At 38.5% G+C, this 22,854-nt stretch overlaps 1 protein-coding gene across 3 annotated transcripts in view; it reads left to right on the plus strand.

The window, feature by feature from the left end:
- The window catches only part of UBE3C (ubiquitin protein ligase E3C), a 124,045-nt gene that overhangs the window by 63,141 nt on the left and 38,050 nt on the right, over positions 1–22,854 (plus strand). For all 3 annotated transcript variants that reach the window (XM_070618080.1, XM_070618078.1, XM_070618079.1), the window contains 5 exons: positions 6,292–6,396; positions 7,801–7,888; positions 8,213–8,310; positions 9,441–9,573; positions 14,619–14,866. In XM_070618080.1, coding sequence (XP_070474181.1) covers positions 6,292–6,396; positions 7,801–7,888; positions 8,213–8,310; positions 9,441–9,573; positions 14,619–14,866 — 672 coding nt within the window. The remainder of the gene's footprint in view (positions 1–6,291; positions 6,397–7,800; positions 7,889–8,212; positions 8,311–9,440; positions 9,574–14,618; positions 14,867–22,854) is intronic.

Raw genomic sequence — 22,854 nt, forward strand, 5'->3', positions numbered from 1 at the left:
ATATGAAATAATAAAAGTGTACCTCTCAGTTGTTAGCATGTTCCAGACAGTATTCTAAGAGCTTTCCAAATATTAATTCATTTAATGCAGTAGTTCTGTGAGGTTCCCCATTGTACACATGAGGTCACATAGCTAGTAGATGATAGAACCAGCATTGGAACTCAGCTGCTCCTTTATGTTCCCCCTCTGAAAAGTACTAAAATAAAATGTTAGCATTTTCTGTATATTTCATTGCCAAACTTGAGTTGAAGAATTCAAGGTAGAATCAACCAAAGAAGGTGAAAAGCATTTGCCAATGATTTCCTGCCTTCCGTTGATTTTGACAGAATTGCAAATGATGAGATCTGACTCCTTCGACCACCGACCATTCTCATTTTTCAGTCTTGTGATGGTCCTCTCGAACTAATTTCTGTAAGAGGCTCTGTTGGCTGGTCACAGAACATAGCATTTTAAGTGGATGGAGTCATCTTTCTTTGTCACTATAAGAATTGAGGTCAGTTTCTAGGCCCTGCATTGACACTGCTAAAACAGTTTATGCATTTATCAAATTTATAAACTCCTCTTGAAGTGTAATTTATAGCTATAATTGCTTTAGCCCTTTGAGGAGATAGGAACTCCTTTTTGATGTGCCTTTGTTTGCAGCTACCAGACTGAATAGGAGTTACCTTGGAGGAAGCAGGCGTATTGGGGGAGCAGGGGTAGGTTTTCATGCCGTCCTTACCTACGGATATCCATATGTACAGAGGGAGAGGTCTATATTGTGAGGAATTTTCACTTTCTTGATGGTTGATTTGTGTTTTTCAGTTTCAAAAGGACTTTTTAAAAAAGTAAAAAATTAAAACAACAGCAGTGCCCTAACTACATCCCTAACCTGCCACTGTGAACCGAATGACGCAGAGCAGCACACCCTCTGTTCTTGGACAGCATGCCATGTCCTTTCCTGTCTTTGAAGATTTTTGTTGTTGTTTTTGACTATAAATAAAATGGATGCTTTAAGAAGTAATTTTGTAGTGTTTTAAGCATGCCGGAGAATACTGCTGTCTTTAAAAACATACCAATTTTAGCAAGTGGAAACTAAGGGCTACATAAAGCTTCATTAAGCTTTGACCGCAGTAATCCATATCAGACACTTGATGACTTTTATAGGTTAGGGTGTCATTACTATCAATTATTTAAACACCTGCAGTCTTTATCCAAGGAACACGACTCCACCTTGTGCCAGGGGAGTCATAAAGGAAGTCGACTGAGTCCCCGTTCTGTCAGTGTCGCTATGTAGTAAAAGAGACAAACATTCAACCAAGTACACTGAGATGGAACAAAGCTGAGAGATGGGTGCTGTTGGGACACGCAGGATGGAACAAACAGCTGCTCGAGTCAGTCTCGGCTTTTGATTTATGCCAGGAAAACTGTCATCTGGTCTTCTGTGAGATGGGATTCTTAGAGCTGTGCATTACCAGCTTTTCTTGTGTTTTCATTTCTGTATATTCTTCATTATGAGATCAAATTTTTAAAAAATTCTTATTTGATATATATTTACCATATTACACATTTACCACAGTTAAGTACCCGTAAATTATGTGCTGTATCCTATGCTTTGTATTGAACTTTTTAAGGAATTACCTAAGATGTTTAATTTTACTTACCAGATTTTGCATATCAGATTTAAGATAAAAAGATTATTTTATATTATAATGTAAATTAGTCTTTGAGTTGCCTTTCGAAATTTGGGCTATATGTACTTTTTTGGGTGTAGTAATATAACTAAGTATTAATGATCTCCATTCAGAAATGTCATACTTTAACACCAATAGCCTTAAGTCCTCTAAGAAATATTATATTTATAACACATCATTGTTATTTACATTATATCTATAAATTTGTTAAATGATGTGATGTAGGTCATGTTGAGGAATACTTCCCTAGGGTCATTAGTCAAGATTTCTTGTGATCGCCATAGCCAGTGAGCTCTCAAACATACAGGGATCTTGTGAGAAACAGTGCCTGTTAATTTGTAATCTTTAACTCAGACAGCTGTCAAGTGTGATATCTATGAGGAGTCTATATGTTTCTAAGCAGTTATCTGCTTGATCTTTTAACGTTGGGGTTAAGGGAGTCCTGCTTACAGGTATCGCCTGCTTTAATTTATTTCACATAGTAGATAATAGAACATGTGTAACAGTGGTGTGCATTTCTGAGTATTTACTTGAATAATTTTATTAGTTTTTGAGCATTTATTTAATCTAAGGTTTAGATCTAGTATGAAGAACATGATATAGGGACTAGAGTTAAACCCGTCAAATACATAGAATGCTGTTGTATTTTGACTATTAAAGTCACTGAACCGTACATTGAGCTGGGTGCATCTGGTTATTCCACTGTTTGCTTGTTTTGCTGTTTTATTTGACTTTATATTCCTTTTATATTTTTTTAAAGATTGCCACCTGAGCTAACAACTGTTGCCAATCTTTTTTTGTTGTTCTGCTTTTTCTCCCCAAATCTTCCCCAGTACAAAGTTGCATACTTTTTAGTTGTGGGTCCTTCTAGTTGTGGCATGTGGGACGCCGCCTCAGCGTGGTCTGATGAGCAGTGCCATGTCCGCGCCCAGGATTCGAACTGGCGAAACCCTGGGCCGCTGAAGCGGAGCTCGTGAACTTAACCACTCAGCCACGGGGCTGGCCCCGACTTCATATTTCTTAACACACTGGTTCTCAAGTCTGACTGCATAACGGGATCTCCTGGGGAATGGTTAAAGACAGTTATTGACTGGCCTCACCTCAAACGAATTGAGTTAAAATTGCTGTGGTGGTGCCCCTGTGTGGGCATTTATCAACGGAAGATTCGAGTACGCAGCTGGGGTTAGGAACCGCAGGCCTGACTGTACAGAGAATACACTTTGGGCAGATAGTTCTAACCCTCGCTCTCCGTTTGCAAAGTCGGCCTCCCCGTGACTTGCCCTGTTTAAATCAGAATTCTGCAAGTCGTTCAGCTTTGGTGCAGTCTTCTTTCATAGGTGCATCCATGCCAGGAAATTGGAGAAAATGAACTGGAAGGAAAGGTGTCTTCTGATCTCAGCGGTGGCTCTCTGTTAATCCAGTTTTAAATTGTTACTCCAGTTTTCCTTACCTTTTACAGTCTTTAGCCAATTTATGTAATTTTTTAATGATTACTTCCATAAACTTTGCTTTTTTGGTACTAAATATTTGTATAGCAATTAAGTTTGTGAAAATGAATGCAGGGAAAAGGAACGTGTGTAAAGGTGTTTGACACCACAAAATGGACCCAAATTTTCATGGTTTCTTAAAATTTGTATTTTTCTTTAAAACTTGGAAGAAAAATAGTTTAAATGAAGGAGGAGAATGTTCTTAGTTGAATTTAAGATATGGGATTTGGCATTCCTAAAAATATTTTTGGAATTGGTCCAGGGCTAGTATTGCCAGATTTAGCAAATAAAAATCCATATCACCCAGGTAAATTTGAGTTTCAAATAAACAACAAATGGTTTTTTTGATATAAATCTGTACTGTGCAATATTTAGGATATACTTATACTTTTAATAAAGCAATATTTGAGACATAGTTATACTAAAATAATTATTTGATGCTTATCTGAAATTCAAATTTAACTAGGTGTCCTCACTTTTCTCTACCAACCCTCTCCAGGGCTCATCTTCAAGTTCAGTTGACTATCGACTTTGGTTTGTTACAGTGTGGTTTTCCGCAGTGATCTCTGTTGACACCCCTTCCTCACACATCTTCTTGGGCCCAGATCACTTTGTGCCTTCTCTCCCCCTTCTCCCACCTCTCTCTCTCTTTCCCTTTGTTTGAAAGAGGATGGATGATACTGGGACATTTTATAGATAATATATAATTACTTCTTTTCTCACATTTAAAATTGAAAATAGGAAAGGAAATGCCTATATTGAAACTTTTTAATGTTTAATTTAATAATAATTTAAAAGAAGAATATAAATTATGGCATTAGCCTCATAGAAAGTTTAATAATGTTTGTCACCTGTAGAAAATAAATGTCCTCATAAATATAGATGAGATAGAGATGAATACCAGCAGGTGGATAAAATTTTGTTTTGTAGAGTTAGGCAGCCCTTGTCCTGCCCCTTCCAAGACCATGAGCAAGTTACTTATCCTCAGTGAAGCTAAGTTCCCTTAAATGTACAGTGGGGTGATAAATTCATGAGGATGTCAAGATTCAGTGGGATGATACGTGTAAGCCATAAGTACATGGGTGCAATTAAATAAATACATGTAAATATTTCATATCTTTTGTTAACAGTTGTGGTGTATTGCGGGTAAATTTCAGCACAATATTAAATCTGAATTTACTTAAAATGCCGATATAATTGGCTGTGAAAATTGGAAAATAAGATATGATGTTCTTCATACAAGAATATTGTCCTCCTGTCTCCAGTATTGGAAAAGCATATGTTGAGTTTTATGTGGTGTGCTCTGTGTGGACTGACCTGAACTTGTCCCAGACCAAGATAGCACATGTAATGTAACTTGTTAAGATTTATTTAGCCTTTTCTTTTGAAGAACAAAACTGAGAGACTTCCAGGAATTAAGTGCGTTAGGTCAGTGACCATACTTTGTTATGACCAGCTGTTAACGAGATAGAGCCCAGAACTAGGCTATCCTCAGTCCACCTCAGCTGCACTTGAAATCAGTAATCATAAAACACTGCCTGTGTGCACCTAACTCCCGAGGAACCACAACAGAATCAGGAGTCAGGGACAAGGACTCTGAATTCACCCTGACTTCTTACCTAAGCTAATTTCTGCTAATACAAAAAGGACATTACCGTAATATTATGATAAGCTTTAGAATGCCACAAGATGTCACATCTATATCTAGGCAAGATACATCCACCAGTTGAAAAGCTGTATTCTACATCTTGAGAGGTTTTTCCTAATGTAGTTTTGCCCACATGGCCCAACTGCTCAAGTATTACTCTGTCCATGGGCATACCATCCAAGTGGTGTCCACATTGTAGTGTCCTGACATACCAATTGAGGACCCTTTCTCATTCATTTTCATTGGACACCCAGAATTTCTGGTATCCCTGGATGCCAGGATTTGCATGTTATAAAAGAAGTATTTGTATTTTTGTTGTATAGAGATGCTAAACTGTGTGATTTTAAAGGGAAACCTGTATTTGAGATTATGCGGTCTTGCTTGTTATAGTTGGTATATTTGGAAATTTGTCACGTTACCCTAATATTATTATTCCTTGTCTAAGTTCTGTTTTACTTAATTGGAGGCAGCGTGTACACGAGCCTGGCTGACTTTCAGAAAACACCATCATAGTCTTACTTTAACTGCATAGTAGTTGTATGATCAAATCCTGGTTGTAAAGGCTTAAAACTTTGGATTTACAATTTTATTTTGGTTTGTATATTACAGAATACATTTCTGTGTAATATAGAAATCAGGTCTTTTTTAAATAAACAGTGCTATTAGATCTCTTTAATCATATATTACAAAATTTACAGTTAATTACTGTTCTCAGGTCAGTCATCGAGTAGCTACTACGTTTCCAGGTTGTTAGTTGGTTCTGTTCATGGGGAGCTTACTGCATAACCAGAGAGGCACTGAGGCTCACTGGAAAAAGAATAATAAAGGACTAAGCTATAATAATGCAGTGGAAGTTTAGACAGGCCAGAGCATTTTGAGAAGCTTTATGAAGGAAGTTAGACTAAGTTTGTGTGGAATTATGGTAGGAAGTAGACCTAACTGCAGAGACTTATGTAAGGGAAATACTGAAATTGTTTCTCTTTTTGGAAGATGTGAGAGATGTACTTAGGATGCTTCTTTGTCCCCCCAGCACCCTTGATATAGTGTTTATCAGAAAAATAAGAAATGCTATTTTACCTTAGGAAGAAGTATCATAAAATTGTTTTACTTGGAGATGTCTCGTATTACAGCCCAAATGACCTAATGTTTTCCAGATTTGTTTTTCAAAACTTAATTACTACCTCCCTTGTAGTATTTAAAAAATCAGGCTGCTCACTTTATTTATGTTAATTTTTCTGTCTTTGTTTGCACATAACTAACTTCTTTGTACTTAAAACTTATTCTTGTGATCACACACTGAGATAGTTTTCTGTAAACTGGTGGTGGTCCAGTCAGGTCTCGATCCCCGAAACCCACACCCTGTCAAGCGTGTGGGTGGAGAAGTGTGCCGTGGCTCTGACTCCCCATGGGTGCTGCTGCTCACTCGTGTGCGGGGCAGTTCCTGAGCTTGTTTATATGACATAGGCCTGTTTTTCCTCTTCAGGTCATCACCAATCTAGTGAAAATGTTGAAGTCCAGAGACACAAGGAGAAATTTTTGTCCTCCAAATCACTGGCTGTCAGAACAAGAAGATATTAAAGCAGATAAGGTGTTACTGAAAGATCTTTTTAATATTTTTCATTAAACATTTTTTTAGTTTTTGTCTTTATGGGGAAAGAAATAATCCTTTAAAGTTGTTTGTTACTTGTTATACAACTAAGTATTAGCAGTAAACTTTATTACTAGCTCTGAGGTCACATAATAGAATATATAGTAATATCATTGATTTAACATGCATCCTGAGTTTGTTATTAAACCTAAGTTGCTCTTTTAACCATAGATTATATCGAAGCCTAATAATGCTTTGTTGGTGTTGAAAAAGATTTTGCCTTTATTGGTATTAATTATCCATCTGTATTTAGTACTTAAATGACACAGAGCCTATCCTTGGTGTTCTAAAACAACAGGGACAAATTTGAATATTACTAAAATCTATATCTAAAGTAGACTCATAGTATAACATATTAAAAAATTAATGGAAAAAACATTAACAAAGGACATGAGGTGGTGTTATTTTTTGTCAGAAAAAGGCACGACTGGATTCATTTCAGAATCTTGGGGACAAGGTCAGAGAGTGGAGGGGTATAGCAGAAACAAGATTACAGAAACAGTAAAGAAAAGAAAACGTGTATTTTAGAACAGTTTCAGAAGCATTACTATGTCTGCATAAGATATTTTATCTTTTAAATTAAGCACGTGGCTTCTAGCTCTACCCACTGACCCAATCAAGAAACCTGATAGATCCCGGAGCAGTGAATACCTCCGGGCCCAGAGTGGGGCCTCTAAACAACTTTTCCCACCAAAAGAACCAGGCCTTGGTGGGATGTTAGTTCAGTGACAATTTTCCTCACCAAAAAAAAAAAAGGGAAAAAACCCCCAAACCTGAATGTGATGAAACCTCTAGATGTAACTACAAATTTATAGGAAATAGAAGGGCCAGATGTACATGTTAAATAACAACATGAGAGTGTGATGAGCAAAATCCAGATGATGGGAATATTACAGGACAAATGCTTCTGCTTCGTCTAAAATTATAAGGGCAAAAATAAGGGCTGAAGGACAAATTAAAGCATACTCTACCAAGCTTATTTGATAATAGGAAGAAACTTTATTTTATTTTATTTGGTGAGGAAGATTGCCCCTGAGCTAACATCTGTGCCAGTCTTCCTCTATTTTATATGTGGGCTGCCCCTACAGCAAGGCCCTCGTTAAATAGAACAAGTAGAGATTTCCTTGGGATGTGTTAGAAAAATAATTACACCGTACAGGTGTAAAAGAGCAGCCAGCTGGGAAGAGAGGACATGGAAAGGTCACCTGGAAAGGACATGAGGTCAAAAGGAGGGACCTAGCTACCTGTAAAGCAGTGAGAACATGGATTCTGTTCACACGGGACAAGCTCAGAGTTAGTACTAGGACACAAGGAAGTCCTGAGCAGGGGTTGCTGTCCACGCAGGTCACCCAGCTCTACGTACCAGCTTCCAGACCCGCGTGGAGGCTCCGGCGCATGGGCAGGATCGGCCCTCTGCAGTCCACTCTGGACGGTGAGTGCGCTGGGAGCTGCGTTTTCCCCAGGTCCATGGAGGCGTGATTTACGTACGTGCAAGTTGCTCTTTTTAGTGCACTCGTCTGTGATTTCTGGTGAGCACACACCACCATGAGCAACCACGTAGAATAGTTTCCTCACTCTAGAAATTACCGCATGCTGCTTTGTAGCCAGCCCCATCCCCGGGCAGCCCCTGATTGTCTGTTGTCCCTATAGCTTTGCCTTTTCCAGAATGTCTCTGAATTGAACCATAGAGCGTGTAGCCTTGTGAGTCTGGAAAGGAAAGTGCACATCACTAATGCGGGTTTGAACTGTGTTGCAGTGGGTTTGGAGTCCCCACCTCTGTCAGTGTCAGAGGAGAGACAACTCGCCATCCTGACAGAGCTGCCCTTTGTGGTTCCATTTGAGGAACGAGTAAAGGTAGGAAATTTGGTTTCTTCATGGAGTCACTATGAATGTTTCATGGTTGTTTATATCACTTCAGTGTTAAAAAATTAACACCAATGAAAAACATCTCTGAAGTTGCCTAGTGCCTACCTAATTATGTAATTTATATTTTTCTCATTAGATTGTGATAATTTATGACAATTTGTAAAAGCATAATCCAACCAAGTATCTCCTTGTATAAACCTGAAATATTTTTTCCTTAGTTGTAGCTAGTTTTTAAAAGACCTGTAATGCTGTATCAATTTATTATAATGGGAGTATAAGGTCCTTTTTGTCTAGTAAATTTTGCGTTGTTTTTGAAAATGCAATTTTTAAAAAAGATAAGTTTCTGTACATTATCTTAAAGTTATATATCACAAACACTGCCTTATGAAAAAGAGATGGATATACAGGTATCTTAATTTCTCGCCTGGTGATTTTTGACTAATATACAAACTGTTTATATTTATCTGTTTCCAAATTTAACTTAAAATGTTTTGTTTGTGTTCATCAAGTTTACTTAGCAAATTTGTGAAAACTACTAGGCTCTATTCTTAGGAAATGGCTTTAAGAGGGTATTTTTTAGGCCTACCCACTCTTTTTTATAGGATGAACAAAAGAATGAGTTCCTTTTAAAGCTGTTGATATTTCTCTATTAAAACACATACATGCACACACACACGGACATACACATGTTATTACATAATTCCTGAGCTCCCTCTACTGGATTTTTAGTGTCAAAAAAAATTACTTGAGTTTTATTTATCGTTACGGAGATATTCCCAGTAATGTTTAATATACAGCTCTAAAAGCTGTTTTTCTTCCCTTCACCACCTGGGTTTTTATAAAGGGCTTACAAAAGAAAATACTGAAAATATACTATAGCATGCGATTTTAAAAATTTGTTGTAAAATGGGGAAAAGGAGCAATATTACAAATAAGTAAATATCACATATTTATTGATAAGGCATAAAAGCAGTATTTAGTACCTTGGCCTTTAAATTTTATTTCAGAATTTTGGAAATAAGCTAGGATTTATTTAGCAGTTTTCCCTTTTGGTTGCTTATGTTTATAATGAAAAGTCTGTTGTTTCAAATAACCTTACAGCTTCTCCTGTTTGTTAGATCTTTCAAAGGTTGATTTATGCAGATAAGCAAGAAGTTCAAGGAGATGGTCCATTTCTGGATGGAATTAATGTTACAATAAGAAGAAATTATATTTATGAAGATGCTTATGACAAACTTTCCCCAGAAAATGGTACATATAATTCTCTCTTTGTGTATGCATGTTGGCAGGGGGAGGCTGAGGCATTATTTTAGAAAAAGGTCTTCATTAAAAAATTAGTGTCCATCTTGTTCTGTAGTGGCTTTTTAAAACTGAAATGTAGTAGGTCAGATTTGGGAGATGTATTTTATCCAATAATGTTCCTAAGATTGACAAATAATTATTGCAACAGAAGCCTTTCAAATATTGATTTTTTTTTTAAGGCAAGAAACTCCCCCACTGACCCCAGATGTCTCTCTCTAAAATTCAATCAACAACCTATAGTTCTAAAAATGTTGATGGGAAACCATTTACTTTCTACATTTTATGTAACTATTTATGTAAATATTATAAATTATGATCCAAATTAAATATACTAAAATAAACACCATTGCGATCCTAATTTCTTTATAAAAAGATGAGTGCTTCAATGACGGTACTCTTAGATCAAAGAGAATTATATTGTAACAATTATTTGGACAGCATTTAGCGGTCAATGATACCTTTTATCTTCTGTTAATATTTGACACCCAATGTTAAAAGTTTGGGTATTATTAATTTATATATTAATAATTTTAACTTCAGACTATGGTATCTGTGATATTCATTAAATCAGTGTAGGGAATTAAAAACGAAAGCTTGGCAGGATCTGGCTCACAGCTTGGGAGATGATGGGAGGTTGTCACATGTGAAATAACAGTTGCCTTTTCTTCTAAGGAAGTAATTTAATTTTCTTCTGGGAGAGCAAAACCTCCCATCTTGAATAATTTTGTTTTCTTGCTTAGATAAAGAGCTAAGTTTGCCATCCTGTGGGAACAGTGGAGGGAGACTAACATCACTTGTTGCCTTTCTCAATTCCAGGTTTTCTGTGCAAGGCTTTTGTTTTTGATGTAATTTAGCTTTGTCATTTAATCCATGCCGTAGCCCTCTGAAGCCAAATACCACGAACTCTGATAGAGTTTTAACTCAAGTCTGACCACAGGCTATGAACTCTCCACTATACCGGCTTACTCTTGCCTAGGATACTATGTTTTCACAATTTTATGTATAATTGAGGTGAAGATCAGGTATTCTGATGTCTAGTCTAATGTACTTCTGGAAAAAAAAATAGTTCTCCCTCCTTTGGGATCCACAGTCCCTCATAAATCAATTATTGTCATTGTTTGTGTTGTCATGTGAGCAGATTTCATGTCTGTGTCTCCCAGGTGACCAGCGGTCCTCGCCATCCTTATCCCTTGTCAGCACACACCGCTAGCACTCAGTAGATGTTTGTTAGATTTGTGATTGAACCTGGGGAAAAAACCACAATAGTTACAACAAAATGATAAATTTGCCAACAGTTGGCATAGTGTTCAGAGAAGAGTTGAGGCGTGGTTGAAGTTGGGGCCTTCAGAAAGAGGTCACGCGAGAGGAGGTGAGTCCTCCAGGTGAGGCTATAGCGAAGGGCGCGGACGTTCATGGCACAGCTGATTCCACACTCGGCTGCCTTAGGCTTCCTCCAGGCTGCTGGGAGGTGGTGTGTGTGAGCTCCTCAGCCAAAGTGAGAACATGTGCTTAGCAGCAGTTTTAAATTAAATTTACAACTATTTCATGTAGGTGATTTTTTAAAGACATTACTGACCACTTATAGCAAGCCTCAAATTTCGTAATGAACTCTTAATCTTAAAAATTATTCAGAAGTTGATCATACTCCACCTTCCTAAGTGCCTACTGATAATTGCATCAAGTTTAAAGGATTTGGAAAAATCTCAGAATATTCATGTTAAGTTGTTTTAAATCTTTACAAATGTTGTCTAATTCAGGCCTTAATAAGAAATTTTAAACCATGTGTTGAAATTGTTTGGAATTTTGCTAGGCAAATTAGCAAAATTAAATATCATCTCAGAATGTTTAATTTACTTACGGGAAATTGGTTTGAAGTGCTTTGTTGACTAATCATTTACATATAATCAATTAATATGACTATTCCATACATCATCTAGTCAAAGCAAATCCATCCTTTATGGGTACTCGTTATCTTATATCATCTCAGAACGATTTTCTCAAGTGTGGGTCTTAGCCCTGTCTGACAGGTGAGTTGACTGAGTGGAGCTCAGAGAAGTGGAGTGATTTCTCTTCACAGCTGGGAGCTAAGCAAGCAGAGTGACACATGTCCTGGTGCAATGACGCCTGTGCATGCTCTTTCCACCTCACTGGCTTATTGCAGCGTTTTACTCGAGCAAGAGCGTGGTTTGGACTGTAATTTCTCCATGTGAAGAATATGGAGAAATGATCGTGTCTGCTCTCAGGAGTGTTGTAAGGATTATAGAGACAGTGCATCATAGTGGGCTCTTGCTGTCAGTCATGATCTTGGATGAGAATTTGCTAGAGCTGGCTCTGAATCGCACTGTAGTCAGTTCCTGGGAGCCTCACTTGTCTACACTTTTGTGTGTTGTTTGATTTCATTTTGTTTCATTTAATGGGCAGGGTTTATTACGTTGTTTTCCTGAAGAAGAAATGATAATAGGGTAAAATCAAATTAACGTTTTACTTAGGTTTTTTTCACTAAAACCTTACTATGTAAGTATATATTTTTAATTTGTCCTTAGAAACAAGTAGTGGCAAGATAACAAGAAGGCTAGATTTGATTCTGAAAATATTATTGTGCTGTTGTGTATTGTTGTTTATAGAAATGAGCTTCAGGGAAGCACAGAATCAATTCTAGCCGTCACTGAAGGGGTTACTTCTATGAATGACCATTGAGTCTCTGAGAGCCAGTGACCCCCCCACCTTAGAATATTAGTTTGAATGAGAAGGTTAAAGGGTGAACCATAGTTGAGCATTTCCTACTTAGAAGATCTTTACACTTAAAACTTTGACAAAATCTGCTGCTGCTAACTGCTAACAATCAGTTTGAGAAATATTATATATGACAAATAAATGCTTCTAGTTCATCCTTAACACTAGATGTTAAGAGGGTATATGTAAAGGTAAGAAATACCCAACTGTATTTTTGTGTTGCATCTATAATTATCTGCTTAGATTTCTTTTGGCATTTGCCCAGAACTTGAGATTGAACATATTTTGTAATCATATTAATGAAAATAGATGCAGATAACATATTTGTAGAATTTAATCATCAGTGAAATGCATGTTCTTCATGTAAGTGTAGTTAAATTTAAAAAATAAAAGTGTTTTAGTAGACGAGCCTATGCTTTGTAGGTAATAGACATATTTTTTAATTATAGCACTTCCCTTTACAATATTAGCTATATGTCTTTAGATAAATAATTCAAACTTCCTTGTTTGTAGTTTTCTCACTGCAAATAGGGATAATTCTTAACCCAGAAGGTTGGATGTTAAAGGATTTGAAGAAATGTATGTAAAATTCCTAGCGTAAATTCTAGCTCAGGGTAAATAGTCACTGATAGTTATTTCTTTGCAAAGTGCAAGAGCGAGCTGTGGCCACATTGTTTAGGCTTGTTTGCTTTGCTCCTGAGGGAGATGTGGGTGTTAAGACAGAGCTGACTTGCTCCAGCTCTTGCCCTTGCTGGCAGGATGAAGGTGACCCTGTCCTGTGCTGGCTCCATGAAAGGCACAGTTGGTAGCTGCGGCCAATGGTGTAAACCTCAGTCCGTACAATTATCATTGGCCCTGTTTGAAACCTATTTAGAATATTCAGAGCTCAGGTTCTCTGACTTCAGAGGTCCTGACACTGTCCATTGTAGCACTGGTGTATGAACATGCATTCTGCTAACCCCTTTCCAGAGTGTTTCCTAGAGGTCACTTGTCCCTTGAGATGCCTCAGGTCAGCTACGTTTGGGTGAGTGCACATTAAGTCTGAAAGATGGCAGCAGCTCATTAAAGCCTGTGGACAGTGGTGCAGTGGCCAGACCTGGTCCTTTTGCTCTCCACCTTGCCACACTGGATGCAGCAGCCCCCTGCCCACTCCTCCATCCCTCCTCCCTACTTATTTGCAAAGCACCTGAAGGACATTGGTGGGAAAAGATAAAGTTCATGTCAGTTACTTTCTCAGACCTGCTCCCTGATTAAGCCTGTCCACCAGAGACCACCTGGTTTTCACTCTTGGTAGAATCACTTTTGTTGGCATGTATTTAGGGTCTGAATCCTGAAGCCTGTATCGAAGGCTGTCATGTTCATGCCAGTGAGTCTGGGGACATGTTATTCCTACTTGTGCAGTACTGTCCTTATGAGGACCTGTGTGGAAACGCCTCTCAGATATCAAGCTTAGTTAAGCAGCTTTGCCATTTTTATTTTTTATTTTATTGGTGAGGAAGGTTGGCCCTAAGCTAACATCCATGCCAGTCCTCGTCTATTTTGTATGTGGGACACCGCCACAGCATGACTTAATGAGTGGTGTGTAGGTCCATGCCTGGGATCCAAACCTGTGAACCCCAGGCCACCAAAGTAGAGTGGGCAAATTTGACCACTATGCCACCAGGCTGGCCGCCCCTCCCCTCCTTTTTTTTTTTAAATCTTTGCAGCACGTTATATAACCAAAAATATTTCTACTTTTTCAGCTATCAATATTTCTTAAACATCACTTTTAAATGATGATGTCAGTTCTTACATCTGACTCTCCTGTATCATTGGCCTCTTTCAAAGGTCTTTGTAATGTTAATTTTACTGACATCTTCTTTAATCATTTGTCTTTTTTTTCTTCTTGGTAATAATTTTCTGTTCCAGTATCATCGCTGTGTCCTTAATTCCACTCCCCTCCTCTCCTGGTATTTTAGTTTGTTACATCTTTTAGAATGTGTGGGATAATTGTATTTCCTCCTAAACACCCCCTTTTCTCCCCAACTCCATTCTTGATATATTAATGTAAAGGAACTTCTTTCTCTCTTTTTCCCATTGTAGACTCTGGGGGAAATAACTGGTCAGTCTATTTCATTATCTCTTTGATTTTTTTTGAGTCTTGCAATAAAATATCTCTAATATTCTTGCTCCCCTTCCCTAAACTTCCTGTAATACCAGCTTATTTTATTGCTTTCTTTTAAAATCTTTTCTCCTTGCCCCCGTCCCCCCTTCTTTAACAGAGCCTGATTTGAAAAAGCGGATCCGCGTGCACTTACTCAATGCACATGGCCTGGATGAAGCTGGCATTGACGGGGGTGGTATTTTCAGAGAGTTTCTAAATGAACTACTGAAGTCAGGATTTAACCCCAACCAGGGGTTCTTTAAGACTACTAATGAAGGGCTTCTGTACCCCAACCCAGCTGCTCAGATGCTTGTGGGAGATTCCTTTGCCAGACATTACTACTTCCTGGGCAGAATGCTTGGAAAGGTAAAGTAAACTTTATGTAAAATTGGATCTCAGATCACAAGATACTGACATTTTGTGTTTCTGTGTTGTTGGCGTCTATCTCATTGAAGATCTTTATTCAGAATTGCTTAAGAAATCTGGATGAAGGCTGAACAGTATTTTTTTTTTTACATAATAACTACATTTCATTATTACATACCCAGTAGTTACATACGTAAAAATTATTGGTATAGTATGAAAAACATTATGATATAAAATTCTGTTTATAGAAATCTTAAAATAGTTGTCTGCTAGCATAGGTATGTGGACTGCAAATATTTTAAGCCTTCTCACAGTTGTTCTTGTTGATAATTAGTGTTAAAGGTGGTTCTTTTAAGGTTCCATAAAATGTTTAGGTGCTATGAGATGGAAGATCATATGTTATTCAGTATGATTTAAGTGTTCTATATGTTACATGCAAATTCTATGAAAATTGGCCATTCAAGGATGATATTATGGTAATGCTCCAGTAACCAGAATGTTGCACCTGCTGACTCTCTGTACAAACACAACTTAGCATTTATTGTAAATGAAAGGAAAAGAATTAATTACATAACCTAGTGGAAACTTCCTACTTAATGGTGAAACTTTCAAAACACTCCCTCCCATTAAAGTCAGGAACAAGATAAGGATACCTGGTGATACCAGTCCCGTTCATCATTGACCTGGATCGGCCACAGCCTGTCTTAGTCTCTTCAGACTACTGTAACAAAATACCACAGACTTGGTGGCTTATGAACAGCAGAAATTTATTTCTAACAGTTCTAGAGGCCAGAAGTCCAAGATCAGGGTGCCACATGGTCTTGTTTGGTGGGAGCCCTCTTCCTAGTTCGTGACCAGTGCCTTCTCACTGTGTCCTCACATGGTGGAAAGGGGTGAGGAAGCTCTCTGGGGTCTCTTAAAGACACTAATCCCATTCATGAGGCCCCGCCTCCTAATCCTATCACACTGGGGTTAGGACTTCAACATAGGAATTTTGGGGAGCAGAACATTCAGACTGTAGCACAGCCTGTGGGTGTGCCGTAGTTGGAAACAGAAGGAGATGAGACGCCATTTACATCAGGAGTGGCTAACTGCTGCCCCACAGGTCAAATCCAGTCCAAAAAGAAGCGTTGGTTTTTTTTTTCCTTTTTAATTGATTACTAACATTTTAAAGTGAGGAACGTTTACATACAAGGTTATATTTCTGGCTGAGTTTGTTTTATTTTTTACTTCTTTGCACTTGAAATAGATTTAATGTTGACAGTTGCTAATCCTAGCAAGATGTAGCTGGCAAATATCCCGGTGAAATCAGTAATTGAAACTTATACCTAAGATATTCTAAATGAGGCAGAAAATCATCTGGGTTATTCCATTGGAAGTCACAAATTAATGATTCTTGATTTTTTCTTTGAATGAATGGATTCCATTCTACCAATTCTAACTATATGATAGAACGTGGTACGTTTGGGGAAGTGTACAAGAATTCCTCAATGTTCAAACTCTCACTACCAAATATTGACTATAATGACAGTTAAAACGTTTTACCGCAAATTCACTATCTGAATCAGAAGCCTGTTGTAATATCTTGCAAGTCGAGGCGAAAGGCCAGAGAGAATGCTGAGGTCAAGTCTCAGTGGTTCCCCTGCTGGCTCGCCTTGTCTGAATGAGGCAGCATCTTCCTGTTGTCTCATCAGCGATGCCCTTCATGGTTCCCAGCATCGGCTTCTACCAGGCACCCAGGGTCCAGTTCAGAAGATAACTTGCTTGTTTGTTTTTGTTATTGGGGATGTTTCTTGTAGTATAGAAAAAAGATGTAACTTATATCTGAGTCTGTAAAGTATCATTGCGTAGTGCACACAACATGTCCACTTTTAAGATTATTATTAAAGTTCATGTTTTATTTTATTCAAGAATCCTTGGTGTGTTGTTATAGAGGTAGGTAAATGTTTTTCATGATATTTGGGGGAAATTTGTTAGGGTTTTTGGATGGTATGGGAATGCATTTTTATTTCCCCTATTTAAAATAGTGGAATAGGAATGCCTGGTATCTAACATTTACTGTCCAACACATTTGCACATTTTTCGAGACATTGGATTGTAATCTGTATGGCTTCTGCAAGTCAAAGGTGTGACCAGAGGTGACATTCTGGAACTGAGGGCGGTGAACTACAGCCTCTTGCTAAGTCCACCCACCTGTTTTTTTTGTTATTAAGAAAAAAGAAGGTTTTATTGAAGTACAGCCAGCCTGATCATTTATATACTTTCTGTGGCTGCTTTCCCTACAACGACGGAGTTGAACGAAACCTAAAGTATATGCTCTTGGGTGCTTTCCAGGATGAGTGCTGACCCTACTGTAGGACTAAGCCAAGAGCCAGATCATAAAGGGCCTTTATATTCCATGATAAAAAGTTTGATCTTCATCCTGTGCATCATGGAAAATCATTGTTTGAAGCAAATGGCTGAGATGATCAACTTAATGCATTTTTAATTCTTTAAAAATGGTTAAGAAGGCAACCATTTTTAAATAACCATGGTAGCCATTATGGTCACCATGAGAATGGATTTTGGAGGATAAGACTCAAAGTAGAAGAGTCAAGAATCTAGGACAGTGATCTTGGTCCTAAGTGATGGTGGCCTGAATTATAGTAGTGTCGTGCTGTAGGCTCAAGTAAGCTGAGGACTGAAAGGGAACCACTAGATTTACCAGCGAGTTTTTGTTTCCTTCATGGTTTTTTCTTATAACAGCTTTATTGAGATATAATTCACATACCATGCAGTTCACCCATTTAAAGTGTGTGATTCAGTGGTTTTAGTATATTCACAGAGTTGTGGGACCATCACCACAATCAAATTTAGAACATTTTCATCACCCATATCCATTAACAAGTACTCTTCCTTTCCCTGCACCCCAAACCCTAGGCAAACGCTAATCTACTTTCTGTCTCTATAGAGTGTCCTATTCTGGACGTTTCCTGTAAATTGAATCATACAATATTGTGGCCTTTTGTGACTGGCTTCTTTCACTTAGCGTAGTGTTTTCAAGGATCATCCAAGTTGTAACATGTATCAGTACTTCATTTTTTTCTCTGAGGATGATTCGCCCTGAGCTACTATCTGTACCAATCCTTCTCTTTTTTTTTTCTAAGTGGGACAATACCCTCGCATGGCTGGTAAGTGGAGCAGGCCCACACCCGCGACCCTAGGTGGAGCATGCAGAACTTTTAGCCACTCAGTTTCAGGGCCGGGCCCTTCATTCCCCTTTATTGCCAAGTAATATTCCATTCTATGAGAACCACATTTATTTATCTGTTCATCAGTTGATGCATATGTGGGTTGTCCTTGGTGATGTTTTTAGTGAAGTGATGTGATAAAAATGAGTTTGCTTTGGGGTAGGGAAGAGGAAGTGGAAAGTATAAAAATGGAAGAGTGTCGGTGGCCTTTTCAGAAGACTTGGCTCTGCAGGGAAGGAGAAAGAGGACCCGTGAAGAAAGAAAACAGTCCAGAAAATAATGGGTGGGTGGGTTGGTTGGTTGATTTTCAAAGATAGGGTAGCTTTGTGTAGGTAAAATGTCCATGATAAAGAACCGCCTAAGAGGGGTGGTTTAGGATATTGGGAAAGACACACCAAAGAACTGATGAGCACGTAAGACCCAGAGCCATGCTCTCCAAGAGAATTTCCTGTGATGGTGCAGATGTTCTCTAGCTGACATGGGGCTGTTGCAAGGAATCAAATTTGTGATGTAATTTTCATCACTTTGGATGTAAGCAGCCACTTCTGGCTAGTGGCTGTGGTGTTGAGCAGCTCTGGGGCACAGGTGAAGGGGTTGGCTTCAGCAGCGTGAACAAGAGAGGGGGGCCAGAGGGTCTGTCTGTGTGAACTGGGTGAGGAAGGTGAGCAGGTGGGCCGTCAACTGGCAGGGGTGCCCAGCTGGTGGCAGGTTGGAGAGTGGCCTAAGGATTCAGCCCTCGGCGCTTTGGCATCCAGAAACACCTTGGGGAGTGGCCACTTGGGGAGGAAGATCAAAGAAAAGGTCTTGGAAGGGAAGAAAGAGAGGTGAATGGTGTGTTTAAGGCTGCTGTGAGGTCCAGAAGATGGGAACTGTGAGGGACGCACCTCTGCCCACTGCAGTGCATTGAGCCGGGTAGTAAATTGAATGCATGCTCTGCTTAGAGCTCAGTGTTCAGGGACGATTATTAACTAGCTTTATCATCTTTAAATGAATAATTAAGAAATGTTGGTATTGTAATTATTTTCTGTAAGAATCGGAACTATAACCCTTTTCAACTGTATATTAAAATTCCTTTATCTATCATATTTGTAGTTCTGTTCTCTGTAGTCCATGTTAAACAGACCTGCCACTGTTCACCTTGCAGCACAGTATATGGAGTTGCCCATTTGAGAAGCGGCTTAATTAAAAATCACTGCCTGCCAAGCAGACTCTGCTCTTGTAACTTTTTTTTAAAATACCAGCTTTTTTGAAATATAATTCACGTTCCTTAAAATTAAGCCTTTTAAAGTGTACGTTTCAGTGGTTTTTAGGATATTCACTGAGGTGTACAGCCGTCACCACTACCTTATTTCATAATAACGTCATCACCCTAGAAAGGAAAGCCCATGTTCCTTAGCAGTCATTACCTATCCTGCCCCAGCACCACCAGCCCTAGGCCACCACTAATCTACTTCCTCTCTCTGTGGATTTGTCTTTTCTGGGCATTTTGCATAAATGGAGTCATACAACATGTGGCCTTTTTGTGACTGGTTTCTTTGGCTTAGCATGATGTTTAAGGTTCATCAGTGTTGCAGCATGTGTCGGAACTTCATTCGTTTTTATAGCTAAATGATATTCCATTGTATGGTTATACTGCATTTTGTTTATCCATTCATCCATTGATGGACATTTGGGTGTTCCCACCACCTTTTGGCTGTTATGAATAACTCTGCTATGAACATTTGTGTACAAGTTTCTGTGTGGAGATGTATGTTCATTTCTCTTAGCCAAGAGAAATATATGCCTGGGAAGTGCTGGGTCATATGGTAATTCTATATCAAAGTATCTGCAACTTTTACAATCCCACCAGCAATGTGTGAGGGGTCTGGTTTCTCCACATTCTTGCCAACACTTCTTAGTGTCTGTGTTTTTTATTATAACCATCGTAGTGGATGTGAAGTGATATCCCATTGTAGTTTTTTTTTTTTTTTTGATTTTTTTTTTTATTAATGTTATGATAGATTACAACCTTGTGAGATTTCAGTTGTACATTTTTGTTAGTAATGTTGTGGGTACACCACTTCCCCCTTTGTGCCCTCCCCCCACCCCCCCTTTTCCCTGGTAACCACCTATCAGATCTCCTTGTCAATATACTAACTTCCACCTATGAGTGGAGTCATATAGAGTTCATCTTTCTCTGACTGGCTTATTTCGCTTAACATAATACTCTCGAGGTCCATCCACGTTGCTGTGAATGGGCCAATTTTGTCATTTTTTATGGCTGAGTAGTATTCCATTATGTATATATACCACATCTTCTTTATCCAATCATCAGTTTCTGGGCATGTAGGTTGGTTCCACGTCTTGGCTATTGTAAATAATGCTGCGATGAACATAGGGGTACAAGGGACTCTTGGGGTTTCTGATTTTAGGTTCTTAGGATAGATACCTAGTAATGGGATAGCTGGGTCATAGGGTATTTCAATTTTTAACTTTTTGAGAAATCTCCATACTGTTTTCCATAGTGGCTGTACCAGTTTGCATTCCCACCAACAGTGTATGAGGGTTCCTTTTTCTCCACAACCTCTCCAACATTTGTCGCTCTTGGTTTTGGATGTTTTTGCCAATCTAACGGGTGTAAGGTGATATCTTAGTGTAGTTTTGATTTGCATTTCCCTGATGATTAGCAATGATGAACATCTTTTCATGTGTCTAATGGCCATATTCATATCTTCTTTTGAGGAATGTCTGTTCATGTCCTCTGCCCATTTTTTGATCGGGTTGTTTGTTTTTTGTTGTTGAGCCGTGTGAGTTATACCATTGTAGTTTTGATTTGCAGTTCCCTTATGACTAATGATGTTGGGCATCTTTTCGTGTACTTCATGTCTTCTGTGGAGAAATGTCTATCAAGTCTTGCTCATTTCTTAAATTTAGTTGTCTTTTATTATTAAGTCTGTCTTATATTCTAGTTTCTAATCCCTTATCAGATATATGATTTGCAAGTATTTTCTCTGATGGTGTCCTTTGAAGCACAAAAGTTTTTAATTTTGATGAAGTCTAGTGTATTTATTTATTTTTTTGTTGCCTCTGCCTTTGGTGTCTTATCTAAGAAACCATTGCCTAAATCAAGGTCACAAAGATTTACACATGTATGTTCTTCTAAGAGTTTTGTAGTTTTAGCTCTTACATTTAGGTCTTGATCCATTTTGAGTTAATTTCTTTTTTGGTGGTGTCAGCAGCCCCACTTGGTTCTTTTGCATGTGGATGTCTGGTTGTCCCTGAACCATTTGTTGAAAAGACTTTCCTGGCACCCTTGCTGAGAATCAGATGACCATCAATGAAAGGGTTAATTTCTGAACTCTGAATTCTGTTCCATTGATCTGTATGTCTAGTCTTATGCCAGTGCAACACTCTTATAATTACTGTAGCTTTGGTAGTAGGTTTTGTGTGTGTGTGTGTTTATTAATGACAAATGGTAACGGAACCTCAGGCCTAACAAAGCAGAGGGGTGGGTAGTAGGAGGGAATCAGTATGTTGTGGGTATAAAAAATCATGCCCCTCCAGCCAAGTGGCACAGCGGTTAAGATCACATGTTCTGCTTCGGTGGCCCAGGGTTTGCCTGTTTGGATCCCGGGTGCAGACATGGCACGGCTTGGTAATCCATGCTGTGGCAGGTGTCCCACATATACAGTAGAGGAAGATGGGCATGGATGTTAGCTCAGGGCCCGTTTTCCTCAGCAAAAAGAGGAGGATTGGCGGCAGATGTTAGCTCAGGGCTAATCTTCCTCAAAAAAAAAAAAAAAAAATCATGCCCCTTATTTGTATCTCTTTGAGATGCATCGTTACAGTCTCAGTTATTAATTATTTGTTCAGATTCCAAATGTTGTGACTTTAATAATATGGATTTTGTGTTCTTCGCATTTAATAATGGCCTCCAACTTGACCTTACCATTATAACAGTATGTTTCTTTAGACTCACCTTATCATTTCAATGACAAATTTCAGACATTGACCTGATGTTAGATTCCTTAGCATATATTTCAAACAGATCATTTTCTCACTTTATTCATTTTAAGATACAGCATCTCCCTCCCAGCTGGAGCAGTGCACTGGCTTTGCTGTCAGTTCTCAGTGAGGTAACATCTCCCCGTCAGTAGTTCCTATGACTCAGCTTTAGCTCCCTCCAGAGGATGTAAGTTTCATAACTCATTGCATGAAAATCTTTGAAGTTATATGCTGTAGTTCTGTTAAGATAAACCCAAGAACCTCATAAATTAATAATAATAAAAATAAATTTAAAAATAATAATGAAGGTGAGCCTTTATTTTGCTAGACTAACCTGAAATACTCCTTAAATTTGGTAGTTCTCACACAGTGCAGTAACAGACAACAGAGTAATTTTATTTGCATGAATTAAATCTTTTTTTTCTGCTTTTTTTTTTCCCCCCACATCCCCTTAGTACATAGTTGTATTTTTTTTTTAGTTGCGGGTCCTTCTAGTTGTGGCATATGGGACGCTGCCTCAGCGTGGCCTGAGGAGCAATGCCATGTCCACAGCCAGGATCTGCATGAATTAAATCTTATTAGAATTTTCCTTTTCCTTCCTGAATGTATAAATTGTCCAGTCTTGATTAATATAGAGAAAAGATACTTAGATGATCTTGGTTCACTGGAGTTTTCTGGCTAACTATGGTGATGTAAGTCTGGTGAGGACAGACTGCCTTTTCCTCCGTTCTTTGACGTGCTGCTCGTCCTGCAGTGTTCTGAGGACGCGGTCTC

This window comes from Equus przewalskii, chromosome 4, assembly GCF_037783145.1.
Source record: "Equus przewalskii isolate Varuska chromosome 4, EquPr2, whole genome shotgun sequence".
In the NCBI taxonomy this organism is placed as follows: domain Eukaryota; kingdom Metazoa; phylum Chordata; class Mammalia; order Perissodactyla; family Equidae; genus Equus; species Equus przewalskii.